At 46.3% G+C, this 18,647-nt stretch overlaps 1 protein-coding gene across 1 annotated transcript in view; it reads right to left on the bottom strand.

Annotated features, from left to right (window-relative positions):
* The window catches only part of LOC124798538 (inactive dipeptidyl peptidase 10), a 1,422,769-nt gene that overhangs the window by 110,545 nt on the left and 1,293,577 nt on the right, over positions 1-18,647 (bottom strand). The window contains exon 13 of the mRNA XM_047261988.1: positions 13,076-13,292. Coding sequence (XP_047117944.1) covers positions 13,076-13,292 — 217 coding nt within the window. The remainder of the gene's footprint in view (positions 1-13,075; positions 13,293-18,647) is intronic.

Genomic DNA, 18,647 nt, shown 5'->3' with positions numbered 1-18,647 from the left:
CTTGTAGTCCGCGCAAAATTGCTTCGTACGTTGAAAGTTAGGGAGTGCGCATTTCTTTTGGGAAAATTTCCCACGAACAATCGTGCAGCAGCTGTGACATTGACACCATCTTTTCTGTATGCAAGCTACAAATACGTAAATTCTTTACCTGCGAATTTGTACATGTTGTAATGCTGCCAACGTCAGTACATCGCTGCACGCTATAAACATCCAATTATCATGGAATGATGGATTACAGAAAGAGGCAGCGCTTACGTGGGAATGCTGTTACGCTCAGTCCTTAATTAGGCATTCAAAGAATCTGAAGACACATCAACGGCACAGTTACCAAGCCCATTATGAGTACACTACACAACCCTTCCTACACCTTCTACGGAGGCGGCAGGCGAAGAAAATAATTGCCTGTTTCGCATCGGTATCATTTCATCGTTGCACCACTTTAGTGATATATGTTTCTGCGTCGCCTGAGAAGTTATTTTTTGCAATTTTAAATGTAGCCCTCACTGTTGCGCGCTACAGCCTCCTCTCACTGGAATTTGTCGAGATTCCATGATAACCAAATAACACCCTCAAGAATCGCACAACGCTTCTTCGATTTTATTTCAATTTATTCATTTATTCAGACTTGATGATAAACCCAAACAGCCAGCCAATAACCTGGGGAGAATCACATAATTGGCTTTTTAAGTGCTCTGTTTATGGAAAATAATTCTCGCCATTACCGAGTGAAAGGTACTTCGCCACGTCGCTGTAAAGCAGATGTTCTCATACATTTCCTCGTAATAACGAGGGAATTACCCCAGCTCGAAAAGTTGAAACCGAATAAAAATGATTTTAAAATACAGAAATTTGTTTGCTTATACCAACTATCAAGGTCACTTATCTGTAATACTCTGCGATTGACTACGATCTGTGTTTGAAGGTTAACGAAATAAACACTGTTGAAGGAGAAGTCAATGAAGAACAAATACCGTGAAACGATAATTATGTATATCACATAAGGTATTTCCTAAACAATTCCTTGAAACAACACGTACCGAATCATATTTCTCAAAATAGAAGTTACTGTGTTATACGTTCATCTCTTTTTCCTATTCGAAATGTAAATTTGGAAAACAACAACGCAACAACTCCTATTTTGGGAAATATTAATCCGAAAGTACAGTTTCCTTCTCAATATATATTTTTTCAAGCAAATGCCGAATAAAAATCGCAAGACAACAGCATACTTAAAGGAGAATAAACACATAGTAAAGATGTACAATGAAGAGTTATGCGAAGCACAAGAAGATCAAAGACGACTAAGATTTGACCATGAATTAAAATGTGTGTGGACCAAAGATACTGAAATCGGGCTAAGGGAAGGTCATTCAAAGTCTCAGGAAAAGTGAGGCAATGGGCTGTGATGAAGTACCATCTGAAGGGCCAAAAATCAAGCTAAATGGAGCCTTACTGGACAGTTGAAACTTGCCTATAGGATAAATGACGAGGGAGTTTAGTCGCGACTATTTAGTGGGAACCATAGCATCTCCATTAACTAAGAAAAACATTGTAAAGATTGTAGAACAGTTAGTTTCAGATGACATATGACAGAGGTGAAGTGCAGATTTGAAAGAAAAATTGAGGAAAGATTACGAGAGGAGCAGTTAGGATCCAGGAAAGGAAAAAGAACACGCGATGGATACTGGAGTATGATAGGACCAACAGTGCTAGAAATTAATAGAGTTGTGTGCATCACCTACGTGATCAGGGAAAGTTTGTTGACAGAGATGAATAGGTATCCCGCTGAAAGAAGCAGCTGGAGCCCAGAAGGACAGAAGACTGATAAACGAAGTGTAAGCAGGATGAGGAAACTGATAAGACGGACATTCAATGAAATGCTCGCCAACGGTGTAGTTTGTCACCAACACATGGGCAGGTAACTATGCCTTGGGCTGTTTACGTCGTCTAAGTACAGCTATGTCCGCCCCCGGTAGCTGAGTGGTCAGCGCGACAGACTGTCCATCCAAAGGGCCCGGGTTCGATTCCCGGCTGGGTCGGAGATTTTCTCCGCTCAGGGACTGGGTGTTGTGTTGTCCTAATCATCATCATTTCATCCCCATCGACGCGCAGGTCGCCGAAGTGGCGTCAAATCGAAAGACTTGCACCAGGCGAACGGTCTACCCGACGGGAGGCCCTCGTCACACAACATTTCATTTTCAGTACAGCTATGCAAATACACCACAGGCCATTAAAATTGCTACACCACGAATATGACGTGCAACAGACGCGAAATTTAACCGACAGGAAGACGATGCTGTGATATGCAAGTGATTAGCTTTTCTGAGCATTCACGCAAGGTTGGCGCCGGTGGCGACACCTACAACGTGCTGACATGAGGAAAGTTTCCAACCGATTTCTCATACATAAACTGCAGTTGACCGGCGTTGCCTGGTGAAACATTATTGTGATGCCTCGTGTAAGGGGGAGAAATGCGTACAATCACGTTTCCGATCGGATTGTAGCCTATCGCTATTGCGGTTTATCGTATCGCGACATTGCTGCTCGCGTCGGTCGAGATCCAATGACTGTTAGCAGAATATGGAATCGGTGGGTTCAGGAGGGTAGTACGGAACGCCGTACTGGATGCCAAGGCCTCGTATCACTAGCAGTCGAGATGAGAGGCATCTTATCCGCATGGCTGTAACGGATCGTGCAGCCACTTCTCGATCCCTGAGTCAATAGATGAGGACGTTTGCAAGACAACAACCATCTGCACCAACAGTTCGACGACGTTTGCAGCAGCATGGACTATCAGCTCGGAGACCATGGCTGCGGTTACCCTTGAGGCTGCATCACAGACAGGAGCGCCTGCAATCGTGTATTCAGCGACGAACCTGGGTGCAAGAATGACAAAATGTCATTTTTTCGGATGAATCCAGGTTCTGTTTACAGCATCATTGGAAGGGAGTACTCGTCATCGCCATACTGGCATATCACCCGGCGTGATGGTATAGGCTGCCATTGGTTACACGTCTCGGTCACCTCTTGTTCGCATTGACGGCACTTTAAACAGTGGACGTTATATTTCAGATGTGTTACGACCCGTGTCTCAACCCTTCATTCGATCCCTGCGAAACCCTACATTTCAGCAGGATAATGCACGACCGCATGTTGCAGGTCCTGTACGGGCCTTTCTGGATACAAAAAATGTTCGACTGCTGCCCTGGCCAGCACATTCTCCAGATCTCTCACCAATTGAAAACGTCTGGTCAATGGTGACCGAGCAACTGGCTCGTCACAATACGCCAGTCACTACTCTCGATGAACTGTGGTATCGTGTTGAAGCTGCATGGGCAGCTGTACCTGTACACGCCATTCAAGCTCTGTTTGACTCAATGCCCAGGCGTATCAAGGCCGTTATTACAGCCAGAGGTGGTTGTTCTGGGTACTGATTTCTCAGGATCTATGCATCCAAATTGCGTGAAAATGTAATCGCATGTCAGTTCTAGTATAATATATTTGTCCAATGAATACCCGTTTATCATCTGCATTTCTTCTTGGTGTAGCAATTTTAATGGCCAGTAGTGTATCTATGTTGAAATTTCCATATGACCACTAGTTAAAGAGCTAGGCGCGCCGATATCTGCAATACATGTGAACATTTTTTTCAGTACACTAAGCAAACGTTTTGGAGAAAAACATTAATTCCCACACTTTCGATTGTACTAAACCAAACAATCATTTTCATGCAAATCCTCGTCAACGTGCTAGCACATTTTCATAAATCGGAGGTATAATTTCACTCGACACAACAGAATGCAACTACATAACGCATATAATTTTATACATTCTATCATTACTAAAGCGTAGTCACAACTAAGTAAACAGTATGTTGCCCACAACTGATGGAAAAGCAGTACCGTATGGCAGAAGTTACTTAAAAGGGTGGACTGTTGCTACTGAGATAAAAACAGCTGGATAAAATATGTGGAAGGCTGTTTATTTATTTGATGTAATGTGTCAGTATTAGTGTATGAGGATGGCGACGTGATCTAGGAAACGTGTCGTCGTAACGTGAGTACGATTAATAAACATTGCACCTGATGCTAACTAAAATGGCTTAAAAGACTCACTCGTTCTCAGGCGACTGCCACTGCCAAGGGAACGTCGGACTGGTCATCATTAAAAAAATTCTAAATCGTAATTTTATGTTCTTAATTATTCAATCTGCAAGTTACGCGCAATGAAAATAAGATTGCAAAAAGTCAAATCGGAAAAGAAACATAGCGAGATACATCAGAAGCAACGAGACGCAGCTCACAGTAATAGGCCTCAGTTGAGAGATTCGAACAACGGTAAGACCACGTCTACAGATAAACAACTTAGATATGAGAGAGGTGCAGAGCGAAGACGCCAAGTTAGGGAGAAGCATCGCATGCAAAGAGAATAATATCTGCCGAAACTAACACACTGGTCGAGCGACTGACCTCGATGACCACCCCATACTCATAACTGCGGCGTAGATATCATTAAAGTGCCGGTGACGTGGATACTACGGTACTGAGTTTATCGTGGTCATTGGTCGATAACTTCAGCATCAACAGGGAGAAAAAAGTGAGAAGCATGTTTTAATTTCCGGTGCAACGCTTAAGAAATTCTCCTTGAAGACTTGGCTAAAGAATTTGTGTTGTGCTGTCACATTTGATCGGTCTCCCTCCAGACAGAGTACTAACGGTTTACACTGTACCACGTACGGTACCCATTTCTGACGAAATGCTGTTTGAGCTGTGGAATCCGATTTCAGCCATGCCAGTCAACATACACTGAAGAGCCAAAGAATCTGGCACACAGAACTAATATCGTGAAGCGCCCCCGTGAGCACGCAGAAGTGCCGCAACACGACGTGGCATGGACTCGACTATTATCTGAATTTGTGCTGGAGAGAACTGACACCATGCAGCCTGCAGGGCTGTCCATAAATCCGCAAGAGTATGAGGTGATGGAGATCTCTTCTGAACAGCACGTCGCAAGGCATCCCAGATATGCTCAACATGTTCATGTCTGGTGAGTTTGGTGGCCATCGGAAGTGTTTAAACTCAGACGAGTGTTCCCGGAGCCACTCTGTAGCAATTCTGGACGTGTAGGGTATCGCATTGGCCTGATGGAGCTTCCCAAGCCCGTCGGAAAGCGCAATGGACGGGAATGGATGCAGGTGATCAGACAGGATGCTTACATACGTGTCACTTGTCAGAGTCGTATCTAGACGTATCAGTGGTCGCATATCACTCCAGCTGCACACGCCTCACACCATTACAGAGCCTCCCTCAGGTTGATCAGTCCCCTGCTGACATGCAGGGTCCACGGATTCATGAGACTGTCTCCATACCCGTACTCGTCCATCCACTCGATACAATTTGAAACGACATTCGTCCGACCAGGCAACGTGTTTCCAGTCATCAACAGTCCAATGTAGGTGTTGATGGGCCCAGGCGAGCTTTGTGTTGTGCAGTCATCAATGGTACACAAGTGGGCCTTCGGCTCCGAAAGCCCATATCGATGATGTTTCGTTGAATGGTTGGCACACTGACACTTATTGATGACCCACCATTGAAATCTGCAACAATTTGCGGAAGGGTTGCACTTCTATCACGTTGAACGATTCTCTTTAGTCGTCCTTGTTCCCGTTCTCGCAGGATCTTTTCCCGGCCGCAGTGATGTAGGAGATTTGATGTTTTATCGGATTCCTGTAATTTGTGAAACGGTCGTACAGGAAAATACTCACTTCGTCGCTGCCTCGGAGATGCTGTGTCCCATTGCTCGTGCGCCGACTATAATACCACGTTCAAACTTACTTAAATGTTGATAACCTGTCATTGTAGCAGCGGTAACCGATCTAACAACTGCAACAGACACTTGTTGTCTTATATAGGTGTTGCCGACCGCAGCACCGTATTCGGCCTCTTTACATATACGTATTTTTGTGGATGGCAAGACAGCCAAGCCACTATGAAGTAGCTGAAGGGCACGCTTTTAAACTCACGCAGGCTGGCGTGAGGTCTGGAAAATGATAAGGAATTGAGACTAGCAAAAACGGTACGTAGCTTCTGGAATACTTAACTTTAATCCATAATTGGTGACCATCGGTCTGACGGTACATGCATCAATAGTAACTGGTAATGGCGCCTTGCTAGGTCGTAGCAAATGACGTAGCTGAAGGCTATGCTAACTATCGTCTCGGCAAATGAGAGCGTAATTTGTCAGTGAACCATCGCTAGCAAAGTCGGCTGTACAACTGGGGCGAGTGCTAGGAAGTCTCTCTAGACCTGCCGTGTGGCGGCGCTCGGTCTGCAATCACTGATAGTGGCGACACGTGGGTCCGACGTATACTAACGGACCGCGGCCGATTTAAAGGCTACCACCTAGCAAGTGTGGTGTCTGGCGGTGACACCACACGTATGCCTGTACCAGTTTATTTGGCGCTTTAGTGTATAATGCTACACGATGAGGAGCGTTGCTGAGGTAGGCTGTAGGCCAGAGAAGGAAATGCAGAGGTGACAATTTACAACACATGTAGCGAAAAGCTTATCATTGCCCCTCCGATTTGGAGAACCTGGATATATTTTTTAGCTCTTTCTGTGAATGTAAACATTTGTCATGTATCCAGGCGCCTGTAAATTGCCTAAGACTGAAATTGTACAATCCTACGGAAATAACTTAAAAGTTAACAGCTCGAGGCATTAAAGAGTCATTCAAAGAATTAATCGCAACTGTGGACCCAAGATTAAAGAGAATACACTTTGAAATTAGACTTTGAAATAAAGGTTAGTGAACTGACGTTCATGAAAGAGATCGACGTTGAGTACTTAACATGATCATGAGGATATTTTGCATCTGGGATAGAGATAGAATCTACAATATGTTTCGTATTTAACCCATTGTTAATAGAGCAAAGTTTCCATTGTAGAACACCGTTGCACAGAGAAATGGAGGTCTCTGAAAGGTTAGATAATTTACCATGAGAAGAAAGAGAGACTGAAAGAAATGTGTTATATAGAATTATAAATTATGTTATTTTGTTTAAAAAACGTAAAGCAGTAATAGATACGAAGGACAATTTTTTCTCAAGCTCCGATAGACCACGAACTTATAACCACAGCGAAAATCCGGTGTAAATTTGCGCAAAAATGTCTCTAGTATGGCCGTCTACCGCGTCACGTCGCTCTTTTCAGTTCTGAGCGCACAGTTAACACGTAAAGATGACTAGAAAATAGCGTCTCGTGCCAGGTGCGACGTGCCTGCTGAAAGCTTTCGCCTGGTTTCATACACCCCGCATGACATAACTGTCGTGCGTTTTCATCTTCATGACAGTCGTTGCCTGCACGCTGCAGAGGTAACGAAGAGACACCTGCAGCGTTTCCGATGGGAAGTGTTTTAACACCCAGAGTATAGCCCGAATTTGGCTCCCTCTCATTTTAATATCTTCATTCACAAGAACCTCGTGGTTTGAGGACAACATTTGGGCACACACAACAAGCTGTGGAGCAGGGTAGTGAATTAGCGGAAATCACAGGCTGCTGCCGTCTGTGACGAGGGTACTGGAAAGTTGGTACCACTCTGTGGTGAATGTACAAATCGGTGCGGGGACTATGTAGAGAAATAGCTGGAAGGTGTAGCTAAATTTTGCAGACAAAATATTTTTGATTTTCATTTGATTGCTGTTTCGCAACCGATCGCGGGTTGAAAAAAAAAATAGTCTTTGTAGTGCATGTGGTAGTGCAAAGTTCAGTTTTACTGCTAAGCGTACTAGAGAGTTTTTAAGGGGGGTAGGACGTCAGACAGGCCGACTTGGAGCAGGAGAGGCACTACAGGACATTTTATTTTTTACTGTCTATACTTTTACAAATAAATTCATAAAAATTAGTCAGCATGACCTGGAAGGATTCAGGATTCACACTCATAGCAGTGGAAGTGCAAAAACATAACAAAATAATTTTTTTTAGATATGAAATTTCATCATTTTTTTCACTTACTGTTGGCTGCATTTGTTGCTATAGGTACATTTTTCTTCACAAGTAAGAGAGATTCTTTGATGAATTTTGCACAGCATACAAACCATAGATACAAGTGTATGAAACTCTAGAATTTTTCAAATCTATTAAAAACTGTGGTATACACCGCTTCTAACAAACACCGAACAATGCGCACCAGTACGCGGCCGCCAAATGCATCGCCGGCCGCACTTCTCCGGGCGGCTCGCGGCTACCATCGCCGGCCGCCTACGCGCGAGCGCGTTTGTCAGCACACAGCAATTGGCTACGCCAGGAAACATTGCGATTGGTTTTCCCTGGAAAACAGCGACCCCAGCCGACGGCTCTATTAACAAGCAAGCCTTATATAAACCCGGCCGCCGCCGCAAACGACAGTTCTCATCGGGAAGTGCAGTACGCCGTGTTCCAGCTGCTTGTGGATGACTCGCCGCACCACACGAGGTTACCTGGCTGCTCTGCGGAAATCTTGCGACTTCACTTGGAGAGACTGAACTTCACTGGACTTGGGAATAATTACGGGACGTGCACCCCACTATGCACATTTGGACATTGGTATAACCAAACTTTAATTATGCATTACTACTGAGTGTGAGCCTGGGTAGACGCTTGGCTAACATAATTGTTAAAAAGTGATTTGTGATTTAATAAACCAGTCTGAAGAGGGTATTGTGTTATTCCTGGTTATAACACAATAAAATAGCGACGAGCACGCACCAGTAGATGTTGGAAGATCTCCTCAAGAAACTTTTCCAGCAGCAGGGCGAGAACCACAGGCTGCTACTCAACACCCTCCTGCCACTTATACAAGGGTTCATGCAGACGTAGGCCACGCAGCAAGTACCGCCGTTTCCGTCTTTTGAAGAAACGTTAGAGGACTGGGAAGCCTACGAATCCCGATTGCTGGAACATTTCCATGCTTTCAAGGTAACTGACGTTGGCCTCATGAAATCTTTGTTTTTGTCTTGGTCTAAACCTGAGATTTATCGGCTCTTGTGCAAACTGGCCCCCTTATCAAAACTTTCGGAGCTGACTTTTGCCGAGATTCGCTCGTTGCTCACTAAATATTACCAGCGCCATACCCATGTTATTTCATCTCGAGTCGCCTTTTACCAATGCAAGAAACAGCCGAATCAGACGCATAGAGTGGGCAGCGGAATTGCAAGGCTTGGGGCGACGATGTTACTTTGTTACCTCTAAAAATAAGGACTCCTGCGCCGAAGAAATGATCCGGGACATGATAATCAGGGGTACGCCAGACAGGGAGTTCCAACATGAGGCCCTTCAGCTCGTCGACCCCTCATTGGATAAAGTCTTGGACTTGGCACAAAGCATCGAGGTGACCCGTGCAGCAGGCAAGAAACTAGAATCATGGGTCGACATTGCAGCAGTCAATGTAAACACATCAGAGCCGGCGGATAAGGCCTGCCCGAGTGATGATTCCGAAATAGCGATAGTGCCGGCAGGCCGCCGGTCCACTCAGCAGAACCGTCCGCCACCTCGCTCCAACCGCTCACACCGGTCGTGGGTGCCAAAACGTTTGCCATCGTGTCCTGATTGTTTTAAGAAACATCAACGAGATGACTGTCCTGATCGATGGGCCTTTTGCTAAAAATGTTCTTCCGAGGGCCATTTAGCTTCTGTGTGTCGAAAGTCCCGCTGGCAGCAGCAACCTTCGGATCTTCCGATGGATGTTAATCTGATCGCCGCTATTGATCATCAGGAGACCACCAATAGGCTTTTTATTGAAGTCCTGATTGCGGAAAAACCGATTCAATTACAGGTCGACACTGGCGCAGCCGTGAGCATTCTAAATTACGCCACATATTTGAGACTTGGCGCTCCTCCCTTGCACGATACGCAGCGGCGCCTCATGACGTATGGTAAACATTCCATTCCAGTCCGCGGTCAAGTCGACTTGCCGACGACATACCGGAATGTCACCCGCCAGGTCACCTTCTTAGTCGTTAGCAGGGATTCCTCTGAGAATTTATTTGGGCTGGACGCATTTCGGAAATTTGGTTTTTCAATCGACGATTCTGTGAATTTGGTGTCGGACGAGGTTCCGTACTCGGATCTGGACAGGCTTTGCCAGGATTATGCAGACCTGTTCACCCCCGGCCTCGGGTCCGCAAAGAATTTTGAGGCACACATCACACTGAAACGGAACGCGCGGCCTCGGTATTTTCGTGCCCGTGACGTTCCTTTAGCTCTCAGAGATCAGGTGAAGAAGGAGTTGGACCGCCTCACGGCAAGTGGCGTTCTTGAGCCTATTCCTTCTTGTCAGTGGGCTACTCCCCTCATCGTTGTTCGGAAGCCGTCAGGGCAGCTCCGTCTCTGCGGCGACTTTAAAGTAACAGTTAACGCCCAATCAGAGATTGAGACATACCCTATTCCAAAGCCGGAGGAGTTGCTGTCCAAATTGAAGGGTGGAAAATTCTTCTCGAAATATAGACCTCGCTGAAGCATACCTACAACTCCCACTTGATGCCGCATCTCAGCAGTTCCTGACCCTCAACACACCGCACGGGTTATATCATCTGAAACGCCTTATGTTTGGGATCGCCAGTGCCCCTGCTATTTTCCAGCGGTTTTTGGAACAATTAGTCCTTAAAGTGGATGGATGCATTAACTATTTGGACGACATCGTGATGACGGGTCGTACGACGGAGGAACACCTTCACAACCTGCAATCTTTATTCCATGTCTTACGGGAGGCTGGCCTAAAATGTAGGAAAGAAAAATGTTGTTTTTTCCAACCTGAAATTGAGTACCTGGTCCACGTCATTTCCTGTTCGGGTGTTCGTCCGTTAGAGAAACATATAGAAGCCATCATCAAGCTGCCACGACCTACAACGCTGACACAAGTTCGTTCCTTTCTGGGGAAGATTTCATATTACCGAAAATTCTTACCCGCGGCTGCGACGGCAACTGCCCCCTTGTCTCAGTTATGCAAAAAAGGGGTTCCTATCGAGTGGACGCCAGCATGCGACCGCTCCTTCCTCAGGTTGAAATCCCAATTACTGCAGGCCCCGTGCCTCGCACGTTTTGACCCTACTAAGCAAATCGTCATTGCAACGGATGCCTCGGATACAGGCATCGGGGCGGTCCTGGCTCACAGGGAGGCAGATGGGTCGTAGCACCCTGTGGCCTATGCATCGAAAACATTAACCGATACGCAACGCCGGTATTCCCAAATTGAAAAAGAGTCACTGGCTATCATCTTCGCCTTAAAGAAGTTCCATGTTTTTGTGTATGGTACAAAGTTTCACCTCATTACGGATCATAAACCCCTCATATCATTAGTCAATCCTGCAGCAAAGATCCCTGACCGGACTGCTCACCGTCTTCAGCGCTGGGCTTTGTTTTTGGCACGATACCAGTATGAAATCCACTTTCGCAACACAACCGAGCATGACAACGCTGATGCCCTCTCCCGCCTTCCGTGGGGACCGGATTTGGATTTAGACAAAGAGGCAATTCTGTGTTTTCACGTAGACGAAGAAGCACAGGCCGCATTAGAGGCATTTCCCATTACCAGCTCTCGGGTAGCGGACGCAACCAGTAACGACGAGATGCTCCGACAAGTCTGTCGTCACGTGCGTAATGGATGGCCCGAACGACCGCCTCCCACGGCTTCTGCGGCGTTTCGTCAGTTCTTTACTGTCCGCCATCAGCTTCAGTTGGTTGACGGGGTCCTTCTACTTCTTTCGGACGCCGGACATCCACGGGTCGTCATTCCGCAGTCTTTAAGTCAGCACGTTCTGCACCTGTTGCACCAAGGTCATTGGGGGATATCCCGGACGAAGCTTTTGGCTCGCCGGTTCACATACTGGCCCGCTATGACTCAGGAGATTGAACGCCTCACGCAGGCGTGTCCCTCCTGCCAACGCCAGCAGGCAGCTCCACGACATTCCTTTGCCTCTTGGACACCATGTGCTCGCCCTTGGGAACGGGTGGACGTTGATTTTGCTGGGCCGGTGTTTGATGCCATGTTTTTTATTGTCGTCGACGCACATTCCAGGTTTCCATATATTGTCCACTGCAACTCCGTTTCCACCTCCACCACTATTACAGCCTTAGAAAAAATATTTGCCATTGAAGGTCTGCCGGAGGTTCTCGTCTCGGATAACGGTCCGCAGTTCCGCAGTGAGGATTTTCCGGTTTTCTGTGCCCGGCATGGCATTCGCCACATTCCGACGCCCCGCTTCCATCCTCAATCTAATGGCGAGGCAGAGAGGATGGTCCGCACCTTCAAAACGCAGATGAAGAAATACCGTGTTCCAGCTGCTTGTGGATGACTCGCCGCACCACACGAGGTTACCTGGCTGCTCGGCGGAAATCTTGCGACTTCACTTGGAGAGACTGAACTTCACTGGAATTGGGAATAATTACGGGACGTGCACCACACAATGCACATTTGGACATTGGTATAACCAAACTTTACTTACGCATTACTACTGAGTGTGAGCCTGGGTAGACGCTTGGCTAACATAATTGTTAAAATGTGGTTTGTGATTTAATAAACCAGACTGAAGAGGTTATTGTGTTATTCCTGGTTATAACAAAAACTGTGGTAAAAATTGAGATAATAAACTACGAAATTTCATTTTTTCTAAACATATATTTTAAAACGTAATAGAACATTCATTTTTTCATAAATGAAATAGATTCTAGAGTTTCAGACACCTATAAGTATGGTTTGTATGCTGTGCAAAATTCATCGAACAGTCTCTCTTACTTATGAAGAAAAAAGTACCTATAGCAAGAAATGCAGCCAATAGTAAGTGAAAGAATGATGAAATTTCAGATGTAAAAAAAATTATTTTGTTATGTTTTTGAACTTCCGCTGCTACGAGTGTGAATCCTGAATCCTTCCTGGTCACGCTGACAAGGTTTTATGAATTTATTTGTAAAAGTATAGACAGTGGAAATTAAAATGTCCTGTGCTGGCTGTCCTGCTCCAAGTCGGCCAGTTTGACGCCCTACCCCCCTTAGAGCGAGCCTGCTGTGGAGTCCCTCCGTGCAGCATAGCATGCGGAACTGACCTGCAGCACGTAGAAGCGCTGTCCGTGGCCGCCGGGGGCGAAGGCGGCGGAGAAGTGGGAGCAGTTGGCGTACCAGTAGCGCGAGCTCCAGAGCGGGCCGCTGGGGTCGCACGTGACGCACTGCGGTTCGAGGCGGCGCGGGTCGTCCGTGGAAGGGTCGGGCACCACGTACAGGTGCTGCTGGCCCGGCCGCGAGTCGTGCGTGCCAAGGTAGTACCTGCGACAGGGCAGTGGCTGCAGCTACAGCTGGCGTTGCTGGTCGTAGCTACTCAAACATAGCACCGCCCCAGCTGGTACAGGTGCTGCAAGCCTGGCCACATTTGTGTGTGGGGACCTGCAGTACCTGCAACACATCCGCACACTATGTATTGTCCGCCGCATTGATCCCCCTCACCCCCTGACGTCTCCTTTCCTCTCCACCCTCAGCCAGTTGCCGCGCCTTTTCCGTTGTGTCCCACCCTCTCTCCATCTCCAAACCCTCCACCTCCTTTCCCGACGCAACTTCCACCGTCTACCGCTCCCTAACATCTACCCTTCCTACCAACTCTAACCCCACCTTCCTCCTGCCTCCTCCTCAGGGCTCCCTCTCCTCCCCCTCCCTTCTCCTGAGCGGCTTCCCCCTCCTACTCCCCCTCCCTCTCTTGTGCTCCTCTTCAGTGTCTCTGCACTCCCTCCTGCCTTGTCTTCCCTCTTCATCTCCGTCCCCACCAGTCCCCTGCCTCTTGGTGTACCTGCTGACACCCCTACTCTTTTCAGCCCGCCGTCTCCACTGCAGCACCTTGTTCTCACCTCCTTTTCCATCCTCTCCAGCCTCCCCCTCGGCAGTTCCCACCTGGCAGTTTTATTCTTCATCGTGTGTGCTCCAAGTGGGCTTAAAGTGTGTTGTTCTGGAGTGTTTTTTATACTGTGGCCGACTTTTATCCTGTGTGTGTGCCTTCAGTTTCTTCTTTGTGTTTTAAGAATCGCCAACTTTTTTAACTTTATGTCGACTTTTTTAATTGTCCCCCCATGAACGTCTCTATGTCAGTGTATTTTTACCTCCATTATCTCCCCTTACTCTGCTTTATGTCCCCCTTTTTTATCGCCTTATATACAACATTTTATTCTTGTATTAGTTGTCATGTAACTCGGCTGAAGAGCGGCGGATTGTGGCGCTGACAATCCTCCCCTGCCCATATGTAGCAGGGGAATGAAATCACAATAAAGAAAAAAAATAGTACCTGCAACTCCCATGATGATTCTCTATGACCTCATCCTTTTCCTACATCTCCTCCTTTTCCTCGAACACATCCATATCGTCTACACTAACCGCCGTCTTGATCCCCCTAACCCCCTGCTGTCTCCTTTCCTCTTCACACCCTGCCCCTACCGTTGTCTCCCAACCTCTCTCCATCCCCTTCACGCCCTCCACCTCCCCTCCCAAAGAAACTTCCAGCGTCTCCCCACCCTGGATGATGTGCTTCCCCCCAATATTTATCCTCCCAACTCTGGCCCTCCCTTTCAGTTCCTCCCTAGGATTCCCTCTCCTTCCCTCCCCTCTTATAGTTCCTCCATCCTACTCCCTCCCCCTCTCATTCCTCCTTTCCCTGTCCTTGCGCTCCTTCCTGGCTTGCTCCTTCTCCACCCTCCACACCTTTCTCCCTTCTCGCTTTTCTGTCTCCCTCCTCTCCGACCTTCCCTCACTTGGTAGGTCTTTCCAATTTTAATGCAGTTACTCTGTATCGTGTTTTGGTGCTCGCCAGCCGGCTGCAGTGGCCGTGCGGTTCTAGGCGCTGCAGTCCGGAACCGCGGGACTGCTACGGTCACAGGTTCGAATCCTGCCTCGGGCATGGATGTGTGTGATGTCCTTAGGTTAGTTAGGTTTAATTAGTTCTAAGTTCTAGGGGACTGATGACCTAAGATGTTAAGTCTCATAGTGCTCAGAGCCATTTGAACCATTTGGTGCTCTCTGTGTATGTTACATAAGTGCTGTGTGCGTTCAGTGTCGCCATCCCATACTGTGAACGCCGTTTTTAATTGTGTTATTCGTGCCACCACTGTTTATGTGCTATGTCATCATCGAGTGTCATTTTAATCATTATCTGGATTTTATGTAAACGTGCCTCATCAAATTCCCCCCCCCCCCTTTTTTATATATTTTAACTCCAATTGTTTTCCCCTTCTTATGTGTAACCTTCATATTTTATCCCCGTATTTTATGCTTGTAGCGGTCTCCTGTGATATTTTTTATAGTATCTTGGTTGAAGAATTGTGCCGCTGACAGACCACCCATGCTCACACGGGGCAGGAGTATGAAAGAACAATAAAGGGAAGAAAATAGTACCTGCAAAATATGCTCCTCAAGACAAACCCCTCTAAAACCCCAGCACCAATTATAGGAAGAACCACCGGCAGCTTCCGCCTCAGTGACTTCTATCTCATTATTTACAACTGTCCTATCCAGTAAAAATACCGTAAATGTAAAATCCGTGGCAAGAGCCCGTGAAAGGGCCATTGGCCTGATTGTAGCTAGAATACAGCCGTTCGTTGTCGCACCGCTAGGAGGGGCAGGATGGTGTGCCCATTGCCCCTACCTCCTTCTGGCCACAGGAAAGATTTGCAGTACTTATATGATAGCAGGCTGACTGGACTCGGAGCTGCAGCTGTCCTGAAAGAGCTGCGATGAGGAAAGATACCCACCTCTTCCAGAATTGGTTCTGGGACTTCCAATTGTAGTCCACTACCTGCTAGACCACCACAGTCACATCAGATTAACTGATACACTAAAATATCTTAGACTAATTTTTGAGTGGCAAACAACATGGAAAACTCACCTAGTAACCAACCAACAAAAAGCTCACAATGGACTGAATCTAGTAGCTGGCCTCTACAGCTACAAAATATAGATCTGACCCATTCTATCCCGTGGAAGTGTAACATACCCAGTCTAGATTCTTGGAAGTATAACTCACCATATCGTTTTCTGCCCCATATCCTTTCCCCCACAGGGATTCTTTACCATCTCATTAAATTCCCACCCCTCCTGACTAAAACTGAAGGCCTGCACAACGCACAAAGTCGACCCCAATAATACTACCGTCTTGCCTCGTATGTCCATTCCTAATATACTGCCACTTGCAGAGGAAGTGGTAGTGATATTAGGTGAGTTCAGAAAGGGCCACTCGACAGTCGACAACATTACGTGCTGCAACAGCTGATCGACAAGATGCGGAATACGGCGAAAACCTAGACATCCTCTTAATAGATTTTGAGAGGGCATGACAGAATCCACTGGGAGAGCCTGGTGAATTGCCTAACCGGGTTTGGAATACCCAAGGAATTCGTCAGCCTAGTTCGAGTTTGCCTCACAGATTTCAAAGGCAAAATGGCGCTCAGGTAACTAGTCACACAGACTTTTACATAAAACAGGGTTGAGAAAAGGAGATAATGTGTCACCAATATTGTTCAACCTGGCGATCGATAAGATAATGAGGAAAACTTTCCATAAGAGCTTCGAGGGAATCAAGGCAAAGGAAGAAAAAAATCACACATTTTGCATTTGCCCTGTTGTCCAGATCTAAAGAAGAACTGATGCAGATGAGCGACAGCATGGAGGCGCAGTGAGCGGCGATGGTCTTGTGAATGAATCGAAGACCGAATATCTGGTGATGAGAAGGACTCATGACTATTCAAGAGACCCACTCCAGCCTCGGTAGTCGGATCCGGAACATATAAAAGGGTTCATAATTTTAAATATCTGTGGGTGATCTTCTCAGGGGACGTATCGTATCAGGCAGAAATCAAAGCGAAGACCAAACCGCAAAACGATCGTACTCCAGTCCGAATCAGCTGTTGAAATCGCGCAGTCTGCCAAGGAATTTCAAATTCCAGCTGTACAAAACATTGATTCAACCAGTAGGGCTGTAACCTTTCGAAATTCTGAACGTCTGGAAAAAAGACTGAAATAATCTTCTCCTCTTCCAGCGAAAAGCATTAAGAAAGATCTAAGATCCGGTACGATATAACTAGTGAATGGAGGATCCATCATAACATGAGCTGGATGAAATCTACAATAGACCAAACGTTGTAGGCCTGATGAGAAGTTAAGCTACTTGTAAGGGCTGGATACGTCGTTCGGATGGATAAACACAGAGGGCGTTTGAAATCCATGGATTTTACTTCCTGTAGATGAATACCAAAGAGGACAAAAGAAAAGGTGGTGATATGGAACCCATGAAGACTTGCTGCAGATTGGCACAGAGTGACTGGCATTAGGAAGAAGGAAACAGAGCCCATTGAAGGAGGAGCCTCGTAGCTGCGTGCGGTCCTCTGGGTCCGTCAAGTCTCACATATTTAACCACGTTTGCAATGGCCTGTGATTGAGTTGCTCTTGGTTTGTACACAACAGCGCTTGCAGTCTTGGAGGAGGGGGCTTAACACGCCTGTCAGTTAACTCAGCACATAATTGACATGTTTAGTATACGTGTGTCAGGATTGTCATACATAACAGCGAAAATGAACGAAACCATTAATGTTCGGAATGTCTTAAATATTGAAGCATCCATGTTAAGAAGGCGTCTTCAAAAATGGTTCAAATGGCTCTGAGCACTATGCGACTTAACTTCTGAGGTCATCAGTCGCCTAGAATTTAGAACTAATTAAACCTAACTAACCTAAGGACATCACACACATCCATGCCCGAGGCAGGATTCGAACCTGCGACCGTAGCGGTCGCTCGGTTCCAGACTGCAGCGCCTAGAACCGCACGGCCACTCCGGCCGGCAAGGCGTCTTCCAACGGAATACGGTGTAGTACTTGATGATGACACTCTCGCCATTTTTTTGGTGAATCTGGTTGTTCAAAAGATGAATATTCGTATGACTGCTCAACTAAAGTTGCGCTGGATAGGATAGTGGATGAAGAAAACGACTTTATAGGCGATAACGCGATTATTAGTGTCAAGATTGTAGTGCTAATGCCAGTGGCGGAAACAGTACTCCCCAAAGAAAAGTTGACAGTCCTGGTGACTATGAACCTCCACCGGAAAAGAAATACCATACTGTTAGTATTTTTATAACATTTTCTGAAGAACTTCTTGAACATATTTATGATGATTATCGTGCACCTCCACGTAAGCTATGACCTGTAGCTCATAACTGAAGAGACATCCACCTATAAAAAGCACATCGAACATCAAAGTAATATTTCACTATCTGGAGAAAAGAAGACATAATGAACATTCATTTCGGGGAAAAATGGCAATCGAAGAACTCGAAATAAAACAACACATTCTACCACAATTTAACACAGCACTGAATGAAGGAAAATGTGTCATTACTGGAGCCCGAACTTTTGGGCAATGCAAAAAGGAAGAGAAACTGGACTCACAAAGATTAAATAACCTGCAGTTTTCATAGCACGTCTCAAGAAAAACGCAGAATGTGCCGTAGACACAATACTGCTATCATGACTGCCAACGATGTACAGACGAAGATATTCGCCAGTGTGGTGCCCGTTTTGTCGTAGAAGTAAATTAGAAAACAGCGGATTTCCAGATACAGCCACACTGCATTTCGAACACTGATCATAGTGG

This window comes from Schistocerca piceifrons, chromosome 5 (genome assembly GCF_021461385.2).
Source record: "Schistocerca piceifrons isolate TAMUIC-IGC-003096 chromosome 5, iqSchPice1.1, whole genome shotgun sequence".
In the NCBI taxonomy this organism is placed as follows: domain Eukaryota; kingdom Metazoa; phylum Arthropoda; class Insecta; order Orthoptera; family Acrididae; genus Schistocerca; species Schistocerca piceifrons.
The sequence above is the reverse complement of the archived record's forward strand: the minus strand, read 5'-3'. Positions and strand labels throughout refer to the sequence as shown.